General features: G+C 44.9%; 1 protein-coding gene across 1 annotated transcript; it reads right to left on the bottom strand.

The window, feature by feature from the left end:
* Positions 1-996: 996 nt before the first annotated feature.
* Positions 997-20268, bottom strand: frmd6 (FERM domain containing 6). The gene is made up of 14 exons (XM_083683785.1): positions 20127-20268; positions 11580-11885; positions 11229-11319; positions 10141-10220; positions 9942-10018; positions 9389-9575; positions 8544-8699; positions 8192-8257; positions 7952-8020; positions 5544-5718; positions 5033-5341; positions 4641-4778; positions 4373-4464; positions 997-4219 (listed from the first exon to the last, which is right to left on the bottom strand). The coding sequence occupies exons 2-14, from the start codon at positions 11676-11678 to the stop codon at positions 3929-3931; spliced, it is 1830 nt and encodes a 609-aa protein (XP_083539911.1). The 5' UTR covers positions 11679-11885; positions 20127-20268; the 3' UTR covers positions 997-3928.
* Positions 20269-25589: the final 5321 nt, after the last annotated feature.

Raw genomic sequence — 25589 nt, 5'->3', positions numbered from 1 at the left:
GTCCATGTTTTCTCGCATCTTCACAGCATTTGGGAACATTTCATGAATTTAATTTCACTTAATTTCATCCATTTCTTTACCTTACAGTATGTGCAAGATTGCAAATTCCAACATATATGATATCATAGGTCTTAATGATACAAGATATTGATAAATAATCAAAATACAGTTAATTTTTGATAATGATGTTCCATCCATGTATCACAGAGAAAGAGAGATTGCGAGAGAGAGAGAGAGAGACAGATAGTAGGGGAGAAAGAGAGAGAGAGATAGTAGGGGAGAGAGAGAGAGAGAGAGAGAGAGAGAGGGAGAGAGAGAGAGAGAGGTCAATGGTCAGTAGCATACACAAGCGTAGGCCGGTGTACAATGTAATTAATGTTATCTCTTTAACCCATCCACCTACACATATAAGTGTCACTCCATAAGAGTACACATTAAAAAACGCACCATAACTTTCAATTATAATCAAGTACCATATTATTCACTCTTCACTTACATAATGCTTATAGTCATCAACAGGAATTCAGTATTATCTAACACCTAAATTGTGGCCAATAGCAACTCTCCATGACCTTTCCTTCGAAGCAGTAAAGCACATAAGGAGGAGCCAGAACAGGCAAGGTATTTCGCACGTATGTGCCATCCTGAGGTCAGAGTGTGTGACCAACGATGGTTTACATGATCACTCAAGTCTCTCCATTCAATCTATTGCCAGACTGCACTTCTTCAGTCACACGGTTGTAGTAAACCAGACAAAGTGAACACTGCCACCTGGTGGTAGACTATCGTCTGAGGCAACACAACATAACTGACCGTGTTTTTTACATGCACCAGAGGGCAGCATGTCTCCATAGATACAGAAAGGTTCCTCAGAAAGGTTCCTCATTTGCCTTTGACCCTCCCAACTTTAATAATGAATTGTTTTTCATGCAATACGTGCTACATGACTCTACAACTACAATTTCAAAAGATCAGACAGGGCATCTCAGCTTTGGCAAATAAATGTACCTTTTTATTGAATATTGAGAGCATTAGTACCAAGAAGGCACTGACCAGACTTCATATTAACAAATCAATTTCACTACAGGGTTTGACAAAAAAAAATCATTCATTTTTTTCCTGAAGGGAGATCCTTTCACAGAAAGGATTATGGACTCTTAGTGCAGCCATAGAGACGCTTACGCAGTGTAAATATGACCATGTATTTAAGTCACCAAAGGAGAGAATTTAACAAAATGAAAAGATTCAGGTTGTAGTTCTGGTTTTATGGCTATGTACCTTGACACACACTGTTTTTAATATAGAATATAACACATACATCAATAATCTACCAGCAACTGTGTACACAATAGCATCTCTTTTTGTTCAGACACCCATTAATGAGTAGAAATAATAACAAAAATAAAAAATAGGGAAGTAACAACCTCTCGTTAGAAATACAGAGCATCCATTTTTGCTTCCAACAACACAACATTATCAAATTCATAAGTGTATTAATGATTACACATTTCATCATTTCAACAATGGTTTATTGCTGCCAAGCTGTGGCTCGAGACCAAGGTGTCCAGCTGATGTATCCAGCTGATGTGTCCAGCTGTGCAGAAAAGCGGATCTGTCAGATCTCTTCACTGTGCCACAGCAGAAATCTGCTTCTAGAGGTCTATGGAGCAGCAGCAGCAGCTCAGTGGGAATGGCTCTAGTCTGTTCTGTCGACACGTCCTGTACATCTACTGTACTCTACTACTTAAATGAGGTACACAGGGTTGTCTCATTCCAAATAAACTATGACATAGAATTCTGTTTTTATCATTATTCCAGAGATACTAGATTCTGTGACTTGTGTTTGGAATACTATAGTGTATGATTAGATGCTGCAGACTGTACTGTTACCACACATTAAATGAGCAGGTTACTGAAACTGGTTTATTTTCTACCATCTTCTGTACAAGCACTTCTGACTGCGGCAAATGTGGATTTGTATGGTTATAACAAGTTTATGAAAATTAGTTGTATGTGATTTCTAAGTTACCACATTTCGGATAAAATCTTGAAGAGAGTTAACTGAGCACCACAACAACCATTTGGTGTCAACAGCAACATTCTACAAGTAACCTCTGTTAGATGAAATAATGAACAGAACTTTATCGTTCGGCAAAAGGGGGCACAATCTTACAGACATGTGAATCTTACATCACAGGTTCATAATACTGTCACATACATTGCTTATAATACTGAAGACATCAACTGCACACAGAGAATACCTTTTCAACATATACAACAAATTTCACTTATCTAAAACGCTCCATACAAAAATACTAACATTTTCAATCAGTTAATATAATAAAATGAAAAACAAAATGTTGTAACAAGTTCCAGTTTAAAACAATAACCAAGACAATCTAAACAAAAGACAATCTAAAACGAACAAAGACAGCTGAGTGAAAAAAAACAAAAACATTTTCAACAAGTTGAAATGTCAGTTTCATTGCTGGCCAGTGGCCAACTCGGCTCCATTTTGTCTGCGGATTACAGCGATGCTTTGCTCAGCTCCTTGCACAGGTTAGGGCATGCAGGAACTCATCCTACCCAAAGGTTCAGACTCAGAGCAGACCTGAAAAAGCCAATGACGTTGAGCAACATTTCACAGGACATGAAAGTGCCAAAGATTCAAATGTCTGGCTCTTTTAACGTAAAGCTAGGATAGGAATGACATCAGCTTTTGGGTAATTCCCTTCACTAATCACTGATTAATGTACTAAAAGAGTGAGTGTGTGAAGGTTTAACTCATGTCAATGATTAAAAACCAAAAGAATGCTGACCAGGAAGACAGTTAAAGAAGAGCTTGAATTTCATTTCATCATGACTCAGGTGAGGGGGGGGGGGGGCGGGGGCGGGGGGCGTTACTCAGCGTGATTGTCAAGGCAAGTTTGCGGTTCCGTGACCTGCATAGTGTGACGAAGGCACATTGGGTGTGTTCATATCTGTCTACTCACAAAAGACAACTTAGTGGGGGACATGTTGGCACATTGCACTTTCTGGTGAAGAGAGGAGGTGAGGTGGGATGTCGTACTGCTTGGAGACAGAGGGAGGGAGACGTAGGAGAACCAGGACATCGGCATTCATTCTTAAGGGCTCAAGACCAAGTCAAAGTCCCTCCTCTGGATCAACACAGCACAAGTCCATGGTGTCTTCATGATTTCCTTCCACCGACTCAAAAGCTGTATCATTTCATTGGTTGCACACTACAGAAGTCATGTGGGCATGAAACAGGGAGACACATGGCTTTTCCATGTTCAGCCTAACTTGTCTTTGGTTCATAGCTCATATATATTTCACCATCAATGAGAGAACCCATTTCTCATTTGTGTAGGGTAAGGACAGCGGAACCTGCTCAGTCTCCACTACAAAACATTGATATGTAGGGTGTGTGTGTACTGTACTATGTGATACTTAGCTAAACAAGCAAAGATTTAAATCAAGAACCTATTCTGGAGAGCTCATGCTTTGGAAAATGCAAAAGTTGAAAATAAAATGGTAACGATGAGATCCCTTGGCTTTCCCTTACTTTTCCTTTTACACTCCATTCCCAACGAGTGTCACAGTGGAGCAGCATGGGTCAAATTTAAAATAGTTTTCCCATTCTTAAAATTCCCATTTTTGGCTAATTCCTCAGAGAGCTTTCAGTGTCAGTTCTATTTGTCTCTGGTGTGTAACTTAGGTGGCCTTGGGTGGTAACATCTGGTGGATGTCTGGAGGATGTCAGGTTTCCTCATTGGGACTCTTCACAGCCTGCTGCTGCCAGGTCTGACAACCATGCATCACCTCTCCAGCCCTCCTCTCCTGTCTCCTTCCCTGAGGCATCTCTAGGTCTGACTGGGGAGCAGGGGCTGTGGGAGGTCACCTCATCTCAACCTCATCCACCTCCCCATCACACCACAAACTCAGGGACATCGTCACTGGTCAGGTCCAGGGAGAAGTACTTGCTGGTTCTCTTGATAGGGAAGGGGTGTTGGTCACCACGGATGCCGGCGCACTGCTCAGCCAGGCCCTGGTAGCCGCCGCCATCGCTGAGCTCCTGGGCGCAGCCAAACGTGTAGCTGTGCGCCGTGTCCTGGCAAAGCTCCGCCCACTGCAGGCAGCCCTTCTGGTAGAGCCGCACGTCGTCCAGCGATTGGCTGTGGCGGTCCGTCGATGTCTGTGGCTTCCTGCACACTGATGTCTGTGGGGAAAAGCAAATAATCCACTAAGCATCTCAAATAGTTTGAAAGCGGATTCCCGAATGGGTTCTGATGATCAGCATCCAACAACAATCTAGCCCATTGGAGGGCATGTAAAAGCATGCCTTCCCCCAGTGGTTCCCTGTGTCACTCACCTGAGGGAGGGACTCGATGCTCTGGCCCCTCATCTTGACTACGGTCTCAGAGGAGCTGGAGGTGGAGGAGCTGACATCCTTCACTATGAGCCCTGTGGGACAGGAGAAGAGAACAGTTATACAAACAACACCGCCCAATCAACTCCCAGCCAGGAAAGACATCAACCTGTCACAACAACACACAGTAAAGACAGAGAGTGAGACAGAAGATGAAGTGAGACAGGAGATGAAGTGAGAGACATGAGATGAAGTGAGACAGTCGGTGTACCTGAGTATCCATTGGTCTGGTCTGGGGACATGGTCAGCATGTCCTCAGTGATGTGGATACACAGGTCCTGGTTGAGCTCCAGGGCCAGCTCATGGAGCTCCTCGTAATCCTTGGGATCATCCACCAGCATTTCAATCTCTGAGGGGCAGAGGGGATTAATAATGCTCACTATGGACCATACATAAGAGCAGTGGACCAGTGAATCATGGCATTTGATACAAAGACATGACCATTTAACTAACTACAGAGAGTAAACCATTGTTATGGGTGGGTAATGTTCAGGACTGAGACAGAGTGAACGGAGTGAGACAGAGCCTGCCTTTCAGTGCTGTGTTTTAAGACAGCTCGTTGGATAAAACAGTGACACGCACGTCGACAGGTGCAAGCCTTACCGTCGTCATCCAGCATGCGTTCCTTGCCGCTGCTCTCGATGCCCGAGGTGTGTGAGCTCCCGTGGCTGGTGGTGGAGGAGCTGCAGGTGCGCAGGGGCCTGTGGGGGGCCTGGCCCGAGGCCCTGAAGCTGTCCGTCTCGATGCCTGAGGTGTGGGAGCTGCCGTGGCTCGCCGTGGAGTGGCGGGACAGGCGTTTGTGGTGGGACACGCTTCCTGCACTGCTGCCGCTGGCCCGGGAACGCTTGTCCAGCTGATCCATGTCCAGCTCCAGAGCATCGCTGATGTAGGACTCCCGGTACTGCTTCTTCTCTGCAGGGAGAGAGAGAGAGAGAGTCGCACACATAGGGTGAGATACCGCAATAATATCAGGAAAAGATGAAAAGATGCTACACTTGCTACTAGCTTTTAGAGTTAATTGACATTAGTACTATGCAGCGTGACAACAGAGACAGAGAAGAGGAGGGTCACAGTGAGAGCCTGAGCGATACGGTAAGGAAGTATGGATGGGTACCTTCGTTCTCCTCCAGCCGGCGGACCTGCTTCAGCACAGGCTGCAGGTTCATGTAGAGGCGGTGGCTATTGCTGAGCAGCTGCAGGAGGTGGCGGGAGCGCATGGGACAGCCGGTGTAGTAGATCAACTTACGGGCAGAGGGCAGACCGTCTGGGAGGATCTCAAACTTCTTCCCCTGAAAGGCAGAGAAACAGAAAGGGGAAGAATTTAGAAGGAAGGTATTTTTCTTAAGCGCAGTGTTTACATCTAAGAGTATACTGAGAATTCATAGATAATGCTCAAGTGCTGATAAGGCCCATAGGGAAACTACAATGGGGGAGCAGCCTCTTTGTTACAATCAAAGTACAACGAAACATTCACAAGACAAAATAGAAATAGGTGCTGACTGAGAAAATACAACTCCCGATAAACAGAGCACAGTAACATTTCAAAGTGTTCCTACTTATCAGAGAGCCGAAGTCAAAACACTTAAATGGTCTGAAAAACCTTGGATAAAATGGTGGGTAAGTACTTTCTCCTAAGGCCTTGGCACCCATATAACACAACAACAAGCTACATGTAGTGTCAGCAGTGGTACTTTCAATACACACCAATAAAGATTTCTGCTGGGGTCGTATTTTGAAATACAAGGGGTGGTTTCAAGCCCTGGACAAATGCAAAGGATTGCAGATTTTTTACTGTAGAATTGCATTTTTCGTTCATTTACCCAGATACAAGAAAACCGTCTGAATTAGAGGTCTAAAGAGGTCTGCCAGTGCCATAGAACATAAAATAATGAGTTGCATCATAAGACTCTGCTTGACAGCCAATCGATGAGTATCACACACAAAATATAGGCTACTACATCATCTGGAGCGCAAGTAGTCGTCCTTGTGTAGGCAAAATAACAACTATACTACAGTATGTGTGCTGAATATAGCCCACAGTGAATTGACAGGACAAAGGATTTCACTAAATGCAGTGTGAACAAAATCCAAATGCATACAGATCAATAGGTAGCTACTCTCCAGGACATGGCCGAGATTCTGACCAAACACACAGAGGGTGGTGTCAGACTGCAGTTTATTAAAAGGTTGGGCTCTACTCAGAGAACTCTCTCATTTCATTTCTTCATGGTCCATCTGACATCTCTGAGGGTGACAGCTGTCTGCATTTCTTCCTCTCCCCTTCCCTGGACCTTCCTATCTGAGACCACACACAGTGAGCAAACTCGCCCTGCCATGGTCTGCCCTGAGGTCTTCTCCATCCTACATCCCAGAGACCACCATCCACAAGCTTCAACCAACTGGGCCAAGGCCTAGAAAACCCCTCACTTTCCAGTTGTGCACTGGAGGCTGCACAGCTGGATACTCAGGAGGAGCCTAACTCAGCCCAGCCAATGGAACCATGCCTAACCCCCCCCACCCCCCCAACCAACACACACATCTGGTGTTTATTGACACGTCCCTCCACCCTCAGCTCCCTCACTCGCCCACGGCAGCGCCGGGCCACCGGCTGACGTTCTCATGGGTGGAGGAGCAGAGAGAGAGCCTGTTATTCAGGAGAAGGGTGGGACAGGCCTATAAGAGGCCCCTCAAGTCCCCATACAAACCACAACCACTCCATGCTTTTCACTCTCTCCCAGAAAATATGAATAGAAAGGCTAAACCACCCTAACATGGAAATAGCCTGAGCAAAACAGGACGTCTTATCTTAAGTAGATGCATCAATCACTGTACAGGATCAAACCATAGAGAAGCTCTCCCGTCATGGCTGCAAGAGTGAAGCTGTTAAACTGACAAATTGAGATACAGTAAGCTACTCTGTCTTGCGTCGATAGCAGGGACCCTATGAAAGTAAATTTACTAACTGCTGTGCTCAGCTTCAGACTAACCCACTCAGACTAAAGATGGGAAGATTAACTAGAGTAGCTTTTCTGTGGGGGCAAAGGACACCCCCTCATGATAAGTACATAAATCTTGTATGTTTTGATTGAAATGGGGAAAACAGCTTAAGCGAAAGACAGGTTCAGCAATATTATAGAGATACAAAGGGTGCTTATGTGCATGTGTGTGTGTGTGTGTGTGTGTGTGTGTGTGTGTGTGTGTGTGTGTGCGTGTGTGTGTGTGTGTGTGCACTGTGTTTTCCTTCCAAGGGAAGTCTTCCTAAATCCCTGATTAGTTCCAGAGGGCTGTTGCAGGGCTAAGATGAAACAGCAGTATGGAGAAGAGGGGCTCTGCGTCAACATTTCCACAACCCTGCGCAAGAGTTGTGCTTTCACAAACACGGCCATAAGCCAGGGCTTGCTCCAAAGACGTCATTGCTGGAATCAGTCGAAAACATGCCCTAGGCCTAGCATTTGTCAAAAGACCTCCAAAGTTGTACAGTTATGAATAGGTGAATCAACGATGTGGAGATCATCTACTCACCACAAACACCAGTTTGCCCACATTGGTCCAGGGGAAATCATACAACAGCTGCTTCACAGTCCCCACATTCTGAAACACAGAAAAACACATAGAATGAGTCATATAAAATGTACAAATTATGTACAAGTTATGACAAAATGACTCCCCTATCAAACCTACTTTCTACTGGTGCATTATGCCCATGCAGACACATGATGCAACAATCATCAGCTTCATCCCCATACACACACAGATTATTACCTGAAATATTTGGATCCCACGCAAGGTCAGTCCCAAAGTCATAGAAGCCTCCACTTCCTTTTTGTCCTGTGAAAGAGTTGAGATTTACAGCTATGAGAGGTCTACCTGAATAAACATTACAAACTACAATTAAACCTGTTTTCTTTCATTCTTATAATCTTCAATGGGATCGTTCATTTTCTAATGTGATATTAAGCCCATAAGGACAATGTTACCTGTAAGTACCAACCGGACAAGAAAAACCACTGACAACGTGACTGCTTGAGTGCTATTATGTGTTGACCCACACACCAAACATCTGTCTGCTTGCACAACAGTGAGCCCTGTGACTGCCCTGAAGTCAATCTCTCACCTTGTAGAGTCTGTAGTAGTGGACAGTGACATCGTCCAGCTGGGCACACTCCTTGATGTACTTGAGATGAGCCTCCGAGGCATTGAGGGCAAACTGGTCTTTGTGCATGTTGGGGATATGCCTCAGGATGTAGTCACGCCCTCGCTTGGCAATCACCTGGAAGACACGGGGCTGGTTTAAGTGTTAGGACAATACAAGTATTCTCTTATAAAAGAGTCTGGGTGGTGAGTAATCCCTCGCTGTAGATACTGATTTTGTTGTGCCTACTGCAGCTCAATGGCAGACGGAGAAGGAAAGGCTACCAGTCAGGTTAATGAAGCACCCTGCCCAGGGAAGACAAATGTCTCCCACATACCAGACTGAAGCAGGAGCCAGGGCCCAGATCTGGGTCACTTTCCCTGAACTGCTCATGACTAGCAGCTGAAAGGAGTCCAAAATTATATGAGGGGGTATTCACCAGCACTTGTAATCATAACCATTTCCTGACCCTGTTGCCTCAAAGTGGTGATAGGAAGACTACAAGGTAATCGCAGGAAGGGCAAGCAATCAGAGGGGTGGGGCTGACATGGTCAAGTTGGGGGAGGGCAGCAAGAACAGCAGCCTCATCCAGTGCATTTCTCAAAAAAAAAAAAAAAAAAAGATTCAAGCGTGCCACTTCCAGGGACAAAAATAAAACTAGTGTCCCAGTTCCCGCTATGTCACATGCTCAAATGAGAGACCGTCTCAAAGTGTTTGAGCACAATGAATAATGAAGGGCTACAGTCCTACATTCAAACTGTGTGCTGGGCTGGATTCTGGGTGAATAATGCTCGGGAGACCACATACGGGACAGGTTAGATACTCACCCATGGGGGGAAGTAGGCCTCGGGTTCAAAGTACTTCCCAAAGTGCTTGTTGCGCTTGAAGTTGCCGAGGTCAGCCTGGAGGGCAAAGGCTGCCAGGAGGAAGTATGCCTCCTCCCGTTGGATGCACTGGGAGAGCAACACCTGTTTCCTCAAGTGCCAATAGTAGTAGTACCTGGCTGAGCGGTCACTGTGAGGGAAAGAGGAGATCAACTTCAAAAACACAAACCTCCTTACTAGATCTCGATGTACCATTTGAGCTGTGTATCATTGTCTATCAGTACAAAGTATGGCTAGTTCGGTAGGGCTACATATTAGATTTAGTTGTGACGATGAGGTCTGTGTAAAAAAATAAAAATAATTTGACTTCAGGCAGGCAGTGTAGGCAAGAATAGACTCCATCATAATGTTCAGTGATCATTCAACAAACTGATCAGTCAGCTTTTCATTACTACTATTAATGATGCATCATATCATTTAGCTTTAGAGGAGAACATTTTTGGATGGTAAGTGCTAATGGGTGTTTCATTAAGAATGGTTAAGTGGATTTACTTGCCTTATTAATCTCCCATTCTCAACATAATATTGAGCCCTGAAGTGTATGATCATCGGAGGCCCAAACTGGTCAATGCCCTGAAAAGATTCAAGACAGAAATAAATGACATGATTAATTCTCCATTTTCTATGAAATCATTCAACGCCGCGTGTTCCATACATTCATAATTGAACCTCGTTCACGTTTGTAATCCCCTCACCTTGCTGGCTTCTCTCTTCCATTCTTTGGGGCAGTACTTGGAGAGCTTCTGGCCCAGCTCCATGTAGATGTGTTCATTATCTGAAGGAGGAACAGTAACAGAGGGTTAGCAGTAGCACTGGTACTCTGTCACCTCAGAAGCGAGGGCTGGCTGGCCTTATCTCTGTACAGACGTCCCCGCTAGTGAGACGCTATTTCAAAGCCTGCCTCAGAGGAACCATCTCAGACATACAGCCAGCCAGCCAGCCAGACAGACTGACAGCCTCTGCAATCTCTATTGTACTGAACAAGTCCCTCTGGTGTTTTTTTTTGTCTCCTTCTGTCATGTTTTAATCTTCTCTCTTAGTGATGCGTGTTATTATGAGCTGCGGTCCTCTGCTGAACTAACAGGTTTTGAATTTCTATAAAAAAAATGCCTTCGAGTGGAAAAGTCAAGGATTAGAAAATGAAGGAGGGAAAAGGTCTGCCATGCAAGTATGTCAATGTAGAGGCTTTAAGTCATCCAGATGACAGATGTAAAACTACAGATTTGCAGCAGGCTGGGGAACTGTATGAAAAACATCAGGACCGACAATTATTGGCCAGCCAGGGCTTGGCTAGCTGACTGGTGGCTGAGTGGTGTTTGAGAGGGTGGGGTGACAGAGGCAGGGGGGCAGGGTAGGCCTAAGCATTGGTCAGAGAGACAGTGAGGCTGAGGGGGGGTGGATGGCTGCTGTTTGCCTAGTGATTTCACGCTATTCAGACAAGCAGCCCAGGAATGTCCCTCAATCAGGCCCAATGGCTCCTGGTCAATAGACCTGCACAGCCTGTGATTGGCTCATCTGGAGGCCAGCTGTCTGAACAACACTGCCCCCGCGATTTGCTTTCCTTTGCAGTTGCTTGCAATTGTCACTCGCTGTCGGTCACACAGGAGCCTGGGTGACTCATTCCATGCATATGACCCTCAGCTCGCTCTGTCATCGTAAAACAACTTTAACCTCACTAGACAATGGTGCCCAGTCAGGCTGAGATGACTGGGACTCATGGGAGACAGAGAGACAGGCATAGCAGAGAGGTGAGAGATGTCACAATGGCGGAGGACATTCTTACTCTGAATCACACTGAGCCCAAACAGGTGGCAGTCCTTCAGTCGGAGGAGGTCGCACACCTGGACGAGCAGCTCCTGGCACAAAGTCTTCACCTGAGTGCAGCACAAAGAGGAAGAGATCAGAGAGGCAGGCCATCGGCTTTACACTAGGGTATGAAGAGGACTGGAATTGGCTTCGCTTAAATTAGCTGTGATCCTTGATCATTGCTTTCGGACAAAGAATTTAGAATACATCCCTTACTCACAAATACAGCCCCTAGGGAGGAATTATGTTGAAACTGCCGAATTGTAGCCTTGACACACCAGTTCTGGTAGTATTACAGACCTAAATAGTATTGAGGGCCGATACTCACATTGACGATGACATTGAGCGTGTCATCATTGGGGAGAAAAACACAGACACAGCGACGATCCTGCATGGCTTTGTTGTTGTGGAAGGTCAGTTTGTTCATCTTTGTGTGGCTGGGACAGAACAGGCCCCTCCGCCTGTGACTGGGCTCCAGGCCCCAGGGACTCCCACCACCACCACCACCACCAGCCCTGCTTCAGCTACGGCCCAGGACCGGTACAGAGACACCAGCAGCCACAGGCTCAGCAGGCCAGCCAGCACACACGGGACAGGGCATGGGGAGCACCAGGACACAGGCTACACTCAGCCACTGTCGGGAAAGAGGAAGAGGGAGAAGATATCATTAGTGATCAGTAAGTCCAATGGAATGTTGAAGGGGAAAACCAGAGGAGCAACAATACATAGGCCCAGTATAACAAAAGTACACAAAAAACAAAACACCAGACTGCACCAGAAACAGGGGAAAACTTTAGACTGTTTAACGTGTTTGAGAAGGGATGGGTTCCTTCCTATTCGCAAAGGCAGCAGGCAGCTCTAGTCTTCACGTCTGATCTCATGAAAAGAGAATGTCCCTGCGTCCTGGGGAAGATCTGAACATCTGTCTGGAGAGGAACTGCAGGAATGTGATGATGGAGTGACTGGGGGGAAGCGGGGGGGGGGGGGGTGTGAGGGGTGATGAGCCTGTTACTCACATCACCAATTGATTCCCCGTCTGGTTTAATGCCACAGTGGGGAGTGGGAATTTTTGCAAAATGGAACCTGTTATGCAGTGCAGTGATACAGCAATAACACAACTCTTGTTTGGTGAGCTTTCCGTGTTTCCCACAAAACACCCACATACACAGCAACCTGCATTAGTTTCTTTCATTATAGGGGATGAGGCATGAGGGATTCACAGCATCTGGGGGTGCAAAAGGTCTCAGGTCAGACAAAAGGATGCAAGCAAACTAAAGAACTACGAATTGGCTCCCATCCAAACAAGCTGAACCAGTCTCACACAACATGGAAACATTATAATACAATAAGGATTCACATAAAATGGGGAGAGTCGTTACAGTTGGAAGGGTGATACCATTTGACAATGACAACGGTAAATAAGGAAAGTCTAGCTCCTGTATTGTTCATATTACAGAGCAAAAACACTTAGGTGTAGTAGGTGTCGAATGTACATGCAGTCAAAATACTGTATTACAAAAAGATCTCATCGTCTTCGGCTTCATTGCTGGCAGTGCGACGAACAGCCCACTCAGCAGATGTGTATTGATGAGGCGTGACTGGGAGGATCATCGCCGAGCTGCTGATGTCTAATATAGTGACCTTGAGTAAACATCGCTTACGCTGTGAAGCGATGATCAGCGTGCCACGCATGGAGCAGCCCCAGATCCCTCACCACCACCTCCACCACCATATGCCACCCATTACTACAGAACAGCTGAGGTGTGTGACGGCACCAGGGTTAATTAAAGGAGAGGTCAACATAATTGGATCACTCCGCTCACGCTCTGTTTCTCTCCACCGGCACACCGTGCTCCGAACTCACGTGATACAACAAACAAAAGGACATCATTGTCTCTATAGTCGATCCAACTCTTCATACTTTCCACCACAATTTCTAATGGTAGACATGTTCCTGCAAAGGATTACGTAACGATTAGTTACGTAATCAAATATTTCTCTGTAACGCCAAGGAAGCAGCGGTGGACCTAAGGAGAATGAGCAAGTGTTGTTTATGCCTTATTGTCATGAGACTGTCATGTCATGAGTATGGTGCGTAAAACCTCCAATATTAATTGCATCCAGCTCAGTTACGTTCTTCAGAATAGAGAGCTTAATGGGGTGGTCTCTATTTTCTATTGAAGTCATATTGTATTACACTTTCAGGTAGAAATATAATCCTTGACTTCCAGCGTAATAATACTACTACTCGGTACAGTGAAGGAGCTTAAATGATGAGTGAGGATTCCTTTGTCGGGTGGGGTGAGGGGTAATTCAGCCACGGTCAGACACACAATGTAGTCATCATCGCTAATGATTTTAGAGACCTATTGTGTCATGTCTAGTCTTCCCATGAGACATCACCACATAGTGAATTCCCATAGGATGCTGGAGAGATGCAGGGGTAGATTCCCTTCCACTGCCTCTTGCATCGCCCATATGAATGCTTTGTGTGAGAGGGAGAGAGCAGGATAATGAAATTACTGCTGCCTTCCATCCCCTATTCATTGCCTGGCGAATAGTGATGCAACACTAGTGTCCACAGCACAGCAGCCAGGACCGCTTCCTGCCTTTCAGCCTAGGATAGCAGGACTAAGAAATTCTGTCAACGTGGCAAGCCTCAGAGGCAGTCACAACACAAAAAAACCACACAGAAACAGAGAATGCCTCTGTAATGGGCCTGTCTCTCTCCCTCCCAACTCTCATGTTTGACATCAGAGGGGTGGGGCTCTCCTATGTGAATCGTTCCAGAACTAAAGACAGTGGTTGAGCCAGACCAAACTCCCTAGAACAGGGAGGGAGAGACTGGAATGGGGAGAGGGGGGTGTGTTTGGGGGGGGGGGCGATTGAGAGAGATTCAATACAACAGAGAGGGGGAGAGAAACTGTTACTACTGGGCTAGCCTGGAAAAACAAAAGAATAGTTTCAGATAAAGTACATGTTGAGATGGAGAGAGAGAGAGAGAGAGAGAGAGAGAGAGAGAGAGAGAGAGAGAGAAAGAGAGAGAGAGAGAGAGCGCGCTCAAAGCAGAGCCATGAAACAAACTGCTGCAGTCAGGAGAATTCCACACTAACATCTGCTTCTCATTCCAACAATGGAGGCCTTTGATTCCTGACTCACTCCGCTACCACCACGTCTCCATGTCCCCAGACTTCAGCAGTGTACATGCTACAGCGCCTGACAGCTCCATAGAACATGGAATACCAGGATTTTACTGGAATTTTAGGGATCTGGAGGTTTACAGTGGGGAGGGTGTTGAAAGCGGGTGTTGAAAGCATCAGCCACAATTTGGCACAAGGCCTATATTTTGAGGGCTTGTATGTTGATAAACAAAAACACAAAGTTGGTCACACACACCTGTGACCTCAGTGAAGGGAATGTAAAGACAAATAATGAAGATCGACAGGCATAGAGTTAACGCTTGATGCTAAATACTTCATAAGAATGAAGATAGTTGATACAGACAGGACATGGAGGTACAGAGGCAGACAGAAGTGGCCAATACTAAAACTCCCCTTAAAGAGCAGTGGCTCTATAAATAGGCCTGGAGCTTACAGCTGGACCTGAGCAGTGAGCACAGGTCAGCTTGGCCCGGGCCTCAGCTCACCAGCCATTTGTTTTTGCAGCTGGGAGCTGTAAGTGAAATGTGGAATAATGAGATGAGGAGATGCACTCAATCGCATTGGCCACAGAAGATTCCTGAGCCACGGTATATATATAACGAGTCAGAGCCATTTCATAGACTGTTACTCTCTGGACAGTACGGCTTGCCAGAAATACCTCTTCCAAAAGGACGTCCGTCCCAGTCCTTGTTCATGGCCCAGATAAAAGAGCCAAACAAAGGAGAAAAGTATGATAAAAAAAAAAACTGTTTACCACTTTCAACCCCATAAATCAATTGAGTACAATGCCTGGCAGCATTACAAGGGATTCAGAGGAGCAGAGAGTGAGAGGTTTTATGGAAAGACATGTAAATAAAATGGCAAACAAGAGTGGAATGCAAATGAATGAAAATGACAGAGGAGAATAACGGTTAATGTGGTTGAGTATTCAATAGCTTCAGAGAACCACGGCTTCAGTTCTAGTCATCAGTGTCTTATCATCGTTAGTGAGCTTATCAGATTAAAACAACTAATTCCTTGAGAAGATGCATGTCGGCAGGCAGAGATGTATGACCAGATGTGATGCAACCGTTGGTAATACGGCTACACCAGGGATTCCCCACAGCCTCCAAGGGATCTTCCTCCTCTCAGCTCGGTCAAAGCAGATTAGAATACGAGTATGATATTCAGGTCAGTATCTAAGTAAACGTCTCCACTTCCCACTCGTCAAGGCCAGCCTCCAGAAATCTCTATGTTGACTGCTAGAATTCATCCTCTACTTCAGTTTGCCTAGCAAGGATGGTGAGTAAACAGCCTGTTTGGCTCGGAGTCCTGTGGAAATAAATGTCTGGCAAGAAAACAAGATTGACAACAATCCAGCGGCCCCAGTAAAAGGTTATGATTGACATACATTAGGGTGAATTATCAACATCAGGGCAAAGGCGGGGTGTACATGTGAACTGCCAGGCTTTAAGGATCAGTTTCCACTTTGACAGGGGTCTCTGCTTTATTACATTAGCTATGGTGTGGCTTACACAAAGCATTGCTGTTTCCATCCTACAGATCGAAGATTGGAAGAGCAAACGCTTAAGACCCTTATTTGATCGAATGTCACGCTCATTAACAGGAAAGGTCAGGCCTGCACACAGCACCAACATTATGACAGGCAGTCAGCAATGGAGGTTTAAAAACAAACAAATCTAGCGTGGCCAATAGTCATGAGCCTCGAGATACAACATCAGAATCCAAGGGGATTCCCATCACGTTGGCCTCATACCTTTATAGTACCTCTGTGATTACTCTAGTAGCAACATAGTATACATTTGCTCATCGCTTTTACACTAAACACAAACCTCTCAACTCCATACCATGCAATTACCCACATTACTAAGTAACAACTGTAATTACAGTGTTACTACACAGGTATACAGGGGCAACTTAGTGTGTGACGTGTTACCCTAAAATCTTTTGGATTCATGGGGATGACACTACTCATCCTGATAGAGTTTAACAGCTATATCAAAGGTTACAAAACAAAAGTTAGCTTTTAATCTCTACAATTACTCTGCAATGCTACTCAGATTCTTGTTGAACTGGAATTGCAGCCAACTACTAAGAGTCATAATAACATCTTATGGAAAGTTTAAGGGTAATTCCACATTCTTATCTTCTGGCTCCCATGTGGTTATGAGCGGAGAAGTGAGAGGATATAGGCCTACTACTCCACACACCTCAAACTGCCAGAGCAGCCAGACATGTTTGAACAAAGTCAGCAGTCACTCTCCCGGCTCCCCTCCCTCCAGGCTCATGGAGCTCTGCATTCAGGCCTCTGACATGCATGAGTAACCTGCAAAACTAGCAGTAGGAGTCCCATACAGTGAGGAGAAAACTCCCTAACCATTGTAACCGCTCGAAATAGAGTATGCCACCTTAAAGAAGAGGGTTAGAAAAAGGAACTGCAGTTATTCATCCGCCCAATGGGTGCCTTGTATTTTGTTTTGATACAAATCCTTTTGTTGTGGATGAAAAGACAGTTTTTAAACATAGCAGATTGTGTGAAAGCATATCAGTACTACCCCCTATTCTGTATAGGCTTCTCCCACAGTTCTAGGATCTCATCTACAGTAAGAGGCACACATGAGTTAAGGCTCCAAGGTCTTCACGTTTTGCTGGCAGGTCAAATCTCCCCAGTCCACAGCCTTGAGATGATGACTCTAGCCCGGCTCTAAGCTCCCACAAAAGGAGGCCAAGCAAGCGAAGGAAAACAATCCTAAGGAAAACAGAGAGATAGAGATGAATGGAGTCGGGAGTGACCCATTTTATATTTCAGAAATGTATATGAGGAATCAGACCACAGTGTTGAATAAAGAACTGTTTGTGAAATGGGAGCCCAGGGCATCTGTAATATAACTTACAGCAAGTGGGAGGTTTGAGTGTATTCACACCCACATTGCAGAAGTGGAGATAACACAGGCTAAAGGGGAGAAATAGTTCCTCCGTGTCAATGATGGTAAGAGAAATCCCATCCTTTCTCATGGTGCAGTTGAAGTCTTGCTTTGTCATATTATCCTCCTCAGATTGAATATGATTTTGACACATGATCTTTCATGACAATTATAGGTTCAGATGATGTGTTCTTATGAAGAAACAGGCTGGACCAGAAGAGTCAAATGAGGGTGAGAATGCATTTGCTAATAACAAGAAGCCATTACCTGCTGTCAAATATGAATCAAAACCAAATAAGAGGCTTTCACTCTGTGAACTGTCTTTGTTTAACCTGGGTGAGATTACATACACCATTTGAAACAGGTTATTCCTCAACAGCCAGGAGGCTCATGGCATAACAGTGCATCTCTAAAAGGCTTTGTGCGTGCAAATGAACTTAGATGTCGCTCTCTTTCCCTCTCTCCCTCTCTCCCTATAAATGCCCAATGCCTAAGGCACCTCTGCTCTTTGACAGTGGAAGTGCCACATGGGCAGAACCACACAGACAAGAGAGAACGGGAGAGAAAGGCGAAGGGATCCAGATATTGCAACGTCTCTATATGGTGAACCACAACATCACAGTCCAGACATCTTAGGTAGCATCTGTGCCAGCATCCAGAATTCACTGCAGAATGTATTGCAGCAGCAGTGTAAGAAATCCCTCAGGTTATGGTCTTTTGGTGAGGCTGTGGTGGTAAGGTTGAGGTATTATTACACACAAATCCAAACAGCAAAAGCTAATGTGAAGATCTTCTAGAGGGCATTGGTTAACCCAGTGACAGGACTTTCCTCACCAAACTTGGTATGGTGACATGAGCAAAGAAAATTGGTTTTCAGGTGTAACAGAAAGAACAGCTGAGGACTCGAAGATAGAGCAATGGTATTTCCCATGCATCGTTGGGAGGCCCAAGATAACAAGAGAAGATTTGCTTCGTTGGTTGACCATCAATAGGCTTCCGGTTGGTTCCAGCTCATGCAGAGTAGACTGTTCAGACAGCACCTGCATCAGCAGCTGATTTAGTCTCTGTGGCTCATACTAAACAACATATTTTTGTCAGTGTAGACTGAAAGTGGTCTGGAGTCGTCTGTTTCCTCAATCAACTCGATAAATAATCACAAAAACATGAGCTGTTTTTCCTCCCTCCTCGTCTACAGCTGGAGCAGAAAACATGACATGTGTAGCACATCTTGGAAGCTGATTGGACTACCTTAATAGCCTCCACACTGTGCAATACAGTTACATTACTGTTAGAAACAATACTGACCAGTATATATAGATGTACTTGTTATGGGTGGTCTAACGTGAATGATAATGTGCAATACTGACCAGTGTATAGATCGACATGTTATGGTTAGTGTAATGTGACTGGGAATATGCAATACTGACCAGTAGACTACATGGACTAGATGTATTTGATGGCTGCATATGAATGTAATGTGAATGTTTGGGTGTCTTGTGTTTTTAATATGTTGATGTTGTTAATGTGTCATTGTGTTTTATATACCTTTTACCTTGTTGGAGCATGTGAGGCAAAACTAATTTCTGTGCAAGCAGACAATAGTACAATCTAAAGTACAATCTAATCGAATCTAATGACTGAGTTATAACTGATTGTAAGGTTGTTAGACTACAGAGGAAAGAAAAAAATTGTAGGAGGGTAGACTACAAAAAATGTATATGTTTTAAAATGTTTCTGTAATTCAGTAAAAGATGTGTATGGATTTGCGTTGCCTTTTGTCCATGATGGAGGACACTGGTCTAATATTAAACTGGCAGAAAAAGCAGAGGAAATTGTTAGCATTCCTGAATACTGAAGCAACTTTGCAGTTTGTCCAACATATATAGTGGCAAAGCGGAGGGAAAGTCCCAAAACTCCAAACACAGGATTTATAAAATATTCTAACATCTACATCATCCAATAATCTACAGATTACATCCATCCACAGAATTTGCATTAGATCTCTCGCTATTAGACCTACAGCTATTCATATGGAAGATTCCATTCCAGATGAAGCCCAAAATAAGAAGGCAAAAATAAAGGCTTGACCTGGTCCAAAACGGAACAGTGATGCACTGGGAAAGACATTCGTAATGTGCAACTTAATCCAAGTTGTGCATGCTGGCTGTTATTAACACTGGACAACAACAACACTACTTCCAGACGCCGTTTGACACGACCATATCCAGAGAGTCATATATCCCTCAGGAAACTTGGAGCCAGTGGCTTTGATGAGGTGAGAAAACTATAACAAGAACAATACAGCACATCATAAACTTCAGTGACCAATACAATCTGTTCTATTTAAATAACGGCATTGAAAACATAAACCTGGTAAACAGGGGGGAGAATGGAGCCTATGTAGAGGGAGGCACTCATTTGGTAGAGACTAGAGATGCATTGTTACGAGTTTGTTACAGTCTCCGTCTCTCATGAGTCAAGTCTTGACAGAAAAGAAGCAAATCACTCAACATCATAGCGGCGTCGGTTGTTTTGACAGTAAAGTGTTCTTCCAAACTTTAAACTCATTCACATGATATAACAATCAAGTATTATATTCGGGGATGGGCTATACTAGGTGTACGTATCATGTACCATAACAATTTGCAATAGTTGAAAAATGTTGCAAGGGCGGAATAACTTAATGTGAGCGCACGAAGTATTTCTGCCTCTCTCTCTCGTGTTAAAGGAATTACTGTAGTAGCGAGGGAAATGACAAAGAGATATTTGGAAATGTATAATTACACTCACCTTCCATGAGGAAAAAAAATCCTATTTCCCTTTCAATAACGTTAAATCCGATCAAAGTATCCAAAATGCTTTGATAAATCCACCCTAGGACGAGCAAATGCAAGTTTGAAATCTGGACAGGGAAAGAGTTGCGTGTGTCGACAGCGACATCCTATCCCTTTGGAACAGTAACAAGTAGGAATACATGTGCAATTGGTGGGAGGGAAGTTTCATACCGCGGATAGGGGTTTTAACGATTTCATAGGCTACTATTTAGTGGCTGTATTGATGGATAGCAAGTATTTAACAAACACATGATTTAATTAAGTATTACCTTTAACTTTCAAATATTCTCCTACAGATATTTTGCTGTCCTTTCGATATTTACATACATTATTGAATGGACTAGTCTACCCCTCAAAGACCGACATTTGGTAGCGCCCACGGCTGCCTGTCATTCATTCCATTTCTCCCGACTGTAGCAGTGCAGCATAATTTTGGAAGCCTAGTGGGGGAAAACAGTGAGTCTCGCTGAAGGAGCTCACATACATTAGTTTTTATTTTTACTTCTTCTCATACTCTTTTTGCAAAGAGAGAATGTATTCAAAGCTCTCACTCAATCACTTGGCTGAAATAATCTACTTTTGGAGTGTCCTCTTCTTCCCTTTTCCTTTATGATGTCAGCCATGGGATGAAAAGCAGTGACATGGTCAAAGAGGGCTGATCTGCCCCTCTTTGTTGAGGTGGTGACCTGTAATTAGGGCTTGGGGCCCATAGACCCAGCACAGGCTGTCTGTCAGTGGGAGAGATGGAGTGCCACACATGAAACGAGACACGGAAGTGTGCCTGGTCAGGCCAAGCTAATCCCCCTTGGCCATGCTACTGTTACTTTGATGTGGCATTAGAAAAGGACCTAGGAACTACAAAGCCACTGAAACCATTAACTTCAGGACCCACAGATCACAAATCCCCATACCAGGCCACCACCACAAACCTACTCAGGTTACTCTGATATGTAGAACAAAGATGCTGACAGGAACACATGGAAATCTACTAGGGCTAAATGTCATGGGGAGCTGACAAAAACAATTTGTATTTTCAATTCATAAAAATTGTCAATCCACATTAAAAAAAAATACTTATAATAGGGACCATTGCTTACTTCACATAGTACATTACCTCCCTGTACTTCAACCTGTTTCTCTTATCTCATGAGTGACTCCAGTAGTCTCTCTGACACATTAGATCTCAGAAGCACCTCGACTAATGTGATTGCCCTAATATGCACACCACACATCTCCTTCTGTCTCTCCTCACCGCACCCATCCACCTTTCTCCACGTCTGATACCCTGGCCTTGATTTGATTAGCTGTCCCAAGGCAAGGGGAGTGTGTGGAAAGAAAGTGAGGCAGGCTTTTTTGTTGTGGCGGATTCAGACTAATTGAAATGACTCCCCCCTGCCTCTCTCTCTCTCTCTCTCTCCCGAGGGGGAGTGAGTAGACCAGGGCTCAGTCATTATGGCGAGCCCTTGCAGAGTGCTCGTCCCTTAGCCTAATGAGCCACATGCAGCTTGTTCCCACTTCAGAGCAGCAGTGTCTGCCCCAGTGTGAGCTGTGGTATATCATTGACTAAAACATCAATACACATGTATCATTCATCAATTTAGAAATGTTGGGGCTTATCGCTACCTGTGTGTGTGTGCTGGAGGGGTTAGGGTTAGGGTTAGGGTTAGGGTTAGGGTTAGGGTTAGGATGATATGATTAGTCCACCATGACATCTCATGATTGTTGTGAGATGTTGTTTAAGTCTTTTCCCAAGAGATAAATAGAACAAAATTTCAAAATAAAAAACACAATGTTTTAAGTCTTTTCTTTAAATAACACATTTTGTCATTGCCCTGAGTGGAATGCTTACAGAATGCTTCTTTCCAACTACGACAACAAGCATCTGTTTTTCCAAACCCTTGGAGCTGACTTTGAAATCTGAGATGGCATGCATAAAAATGAAAGCCCAACAGATGTTCTGTAATTGCTGGCTTTTGGTGCTCTTATGCTTAAGGATTCATACTGTTCAGACCAGTGTTGGGTCAGGAAAAGGCAAAAGCCATGCTGTTCTGGCTGCCAGGTCAAACATTACCAGCAGAACGTGTAGTACTACAGGACATGATATTGGCCCATTGGTCTTGATCTTTTTGTTTCACAGATTCACTTTTTTGCTTTGCTTGGGTTTGCTCCCATATTTAAACCAATATTTTCGTCCTACGGTATGTGTTTCACAATGTGCTGTACTGTAAACCACAATGTGCTGCACTGCAAACCAAGTAACAGTCAGATAATTCCAAGCATCCAATAGAATTGTTCTCCTGGACAGCTCTTTATTAGAGGTAATATCTTTGGGTTCAATTTCTACAATGGCAGCACCCATATATATGCAGCTAGGGGGCAGATGGCCGGGTAAGTCACTCCATCCCATCTTCTTACCCCTCTGGGAAGGGTGGTCAAAGAACGTAGACAACAACAACAGGGTAGGGTCAAGAATACTTCTTTGATCATTGATTTACTTAGTAACAGCCTTATATTCTCTTGTACTTTGCTTCCGTTTGGGATTGACATCCTCATCTGATGGTGAAAGGAGGACCGGATGGTGTCTGTACAGAGACCCTGGTGCATTGTAAAAGTTTGTCTGCAGAAAGGAGGGAGGGGGAATTGATTTTAGTCATTGTGCCAAATCCTTTTTCCGCTGCTGCTTGGAGAATCCATACTGCTGTCATTAGTCTTCTGTTGCACCAGTAATGACATTATAATGACAGAAGTAATCAGATGGAAATGTTGAAAACAGAGATTTAGGAAATAAACAGTCTGTTTGACATATCATATACCCACTTCCCCTCTTTGCTTTACAAATGGTCATGATAGATGCTTAAGTTGTGCAGTACCAGGCACCTTTCAAGCAGGGGTTTAACATCGAAACTGAGAGTTGTTTGTTTCCATCACCAATAAAGAGCGATTCAGCAAAGATAATAAATAAATACCTTGATGTATTCATTGTCAAATACAGACAATTCCCTCTGTATTGTCCAGACAAAAGGGGCAGGCATTGCCACTGAAACCTTCAAGTCACTCACATCTCCTCACTGGAGGATGGCACAGCAGAGAGCCAGGCACCATATGGTACACAGAAGAGAATACACAATGGTACCTTTAAACCCAACCACTCACCACCAGTTCTTATGTAAGTGTGCGTGCATGCGTGCGTGCGTGCTTGTGTGTGTGTGCGTGTGCGTGTGTGCGTGTGTGTGCGTGTGTGTGTGTGTGTGTGTGTGTGTGTGTGTACTGTATTTCCTATAAACTCAAAAGAATGTGAAATGTCTGTTTTGGCAACAGAGGGGAGATGGTTGCTTTTATAACGTGTTTTAGCGCGGTCATTGTAACAACCTGAGGTCCTGCTGGTGATTGTGTGTCAACGAGGGCCAGATCTAAACACCAGCTGTCATACCTGGCCTTGTTCCCATTTCTCAGGTCCCAAGCTTCCCTGGCAGCGTCAGCGCTCCCACGTGCTGCTCAGTGCTGGGCACACTTGGACTCTTCCTACAGTCAAATTTACTAACAGTGCTACTTCTTCAGCAGACCAAGCAATAGGCTTAATTTTAAAGATCCCCGACCCTGTCCTGCTCTGGAGTGTTACATACATAACTGCCAATGCATGTGTCTGCAATGTTATGGTCCCAATGGAAGGAGAGGAAAGAGGGTATTGATCATAGAGACACATAGCTAATGGAGCTTTTTATAAACAAGGGAAAACAATTAGTGATTATTCTATCAACCAGCCCTCATTCCCTTGTGCCAGCATGTGGCAGAGCCAGAGCCAGGGATCAAAGGAGGTCATATTGAGGTGAAACGGGTCATGGCAGCTGCTGCACCTTCAGGCATTGTTACTGACAGGGAATAGGTGGTAGCCCGTCCTTCTGCCAAACTCAGCCAAAGACAGACAACCACACACCCAAGCAGGGACAGACTGGGACAACAAAACAGCCCTGGACTTTCAGCCAACGGCCCTGGGCTTTCAGCCAGTGCAGGCAGGGCTGCGAGATGCCCACAGATCACGTCGGTCAACGGCCCGCAGCCCACAGACCGACCGGCCCGTACACCAGCCCCGCATCCCACAGATCACGTCACTCACCAGCCCCGCAGCCCACAGACCGACCGGCCCGTACACCAGCCCCGCATCCCGCAGATCACGTCACTCACCAGCCCCGCAGCCCACAGACCGACCGGCCCGTACACCAGCCCCGCATCCCGCAGATCACGTCACTCACCAGCCCCGCAGCCCACAGACCGACCGGCCCGTACACCAGCCCCGCATCCCGCAGATCACGTCACTCACCAGCCCCGCATCCCACAGATCACGTCACTCACCAGCCCCGCATCCCACAGATCACGTCACTCACCAGCCCCGCATCCCACAGATCACGTCACTCACCAGCCCCGCATCCCACAGATCACGTCACTCACCAGCCCCGCATCCCACAGATCGACCGGCCCACCGGGAATTTTCCCGGTGCTCTAGATGGCCAGTCCTCTACTGCACCCAAGTTCAAGTCCATAGCTCAATAAATCAACCTCAACATTTACAACCAGGTATGTCCTCGGTTTTTATCTCTGGGTTGATCGTAATTTTCTGAAGTGTCAATATGGATTGTTGCAATGCACAGGCATTTTTAATGGATATTGAACACAGCACATAAAAATACCACTCTGCTGGACCACGAGTTCCAGCCACCTGGAGCTCCTCCATAGTTAGAGCTATTAATATCCCCCATATAGATTAGTTTATGTTGTCTGGTCTGGGTCAATGTGAGTTCATAATAACTTACAGAGCACATAATAAGCTTGTGTCAGCTCAATTTAAATCACCAATGGATATTTACGAGATCTATTTTTAGAATAAATGAGGGTGCTTTAAGAAAGACACTTTGATAAGCTTATCCTTCTTAAAAACCCCTCCTTAGTCAGCACTGATTTAACTCTTAAAGTGGACTGAAATAAGACTGTCCTGACATCAAGATCCATAGTCAATAAATAAAAAACTCTCCGGTGAGGGTCTGCAGGTTATGGGGTTGGCTCTGATTGGCTATGGTTGATTGTCACGTCCCAGTAGCAGATTCCATCCAGGAAGTCCATTAGTAGGAATAAAGGAACGTGTCAGTGTGTTTACTTTGGGTGATCTTTCTATAGCAGTCCTCAGTCAGTAGGTTATTGTTCACCCTCAGTGGCAGTTCCTGAGTAATTAATCACCCCCACCTAGCAGCTCTCAACAGGCTCACACTCTCCAACTCTCATTGGACTTGGATTCATGTAAGGTTCTGAATCTGTGTGTGTGTGTGTGTGTGTGTGTGTGTGTGTGTGTGTGTGTGTGTGTGTGTGTGTGTGTGTGTGTGTGTGTGTGTGTGTGTGTGTGTGTGTGTGTGTGTGTGTCATTCAAGGG

Source organism: Argentina silus, assembly GCF_951799395.1.
Source record: "Argentina silus genome assembly, chromosome: 13".
Taxonomy (NCBI): domain Eukaryota; kingdom Metazoa; phylum Chordata; class Actinopteri; order Argentiniformes; family Argentinidae; genus Argentina; species Argentina silus.
The sequence above is the reverse complement of the archived record's forward strand: the minus strand, read 5'-3'. Positions and strand labels throughout refer to the sequence as shown.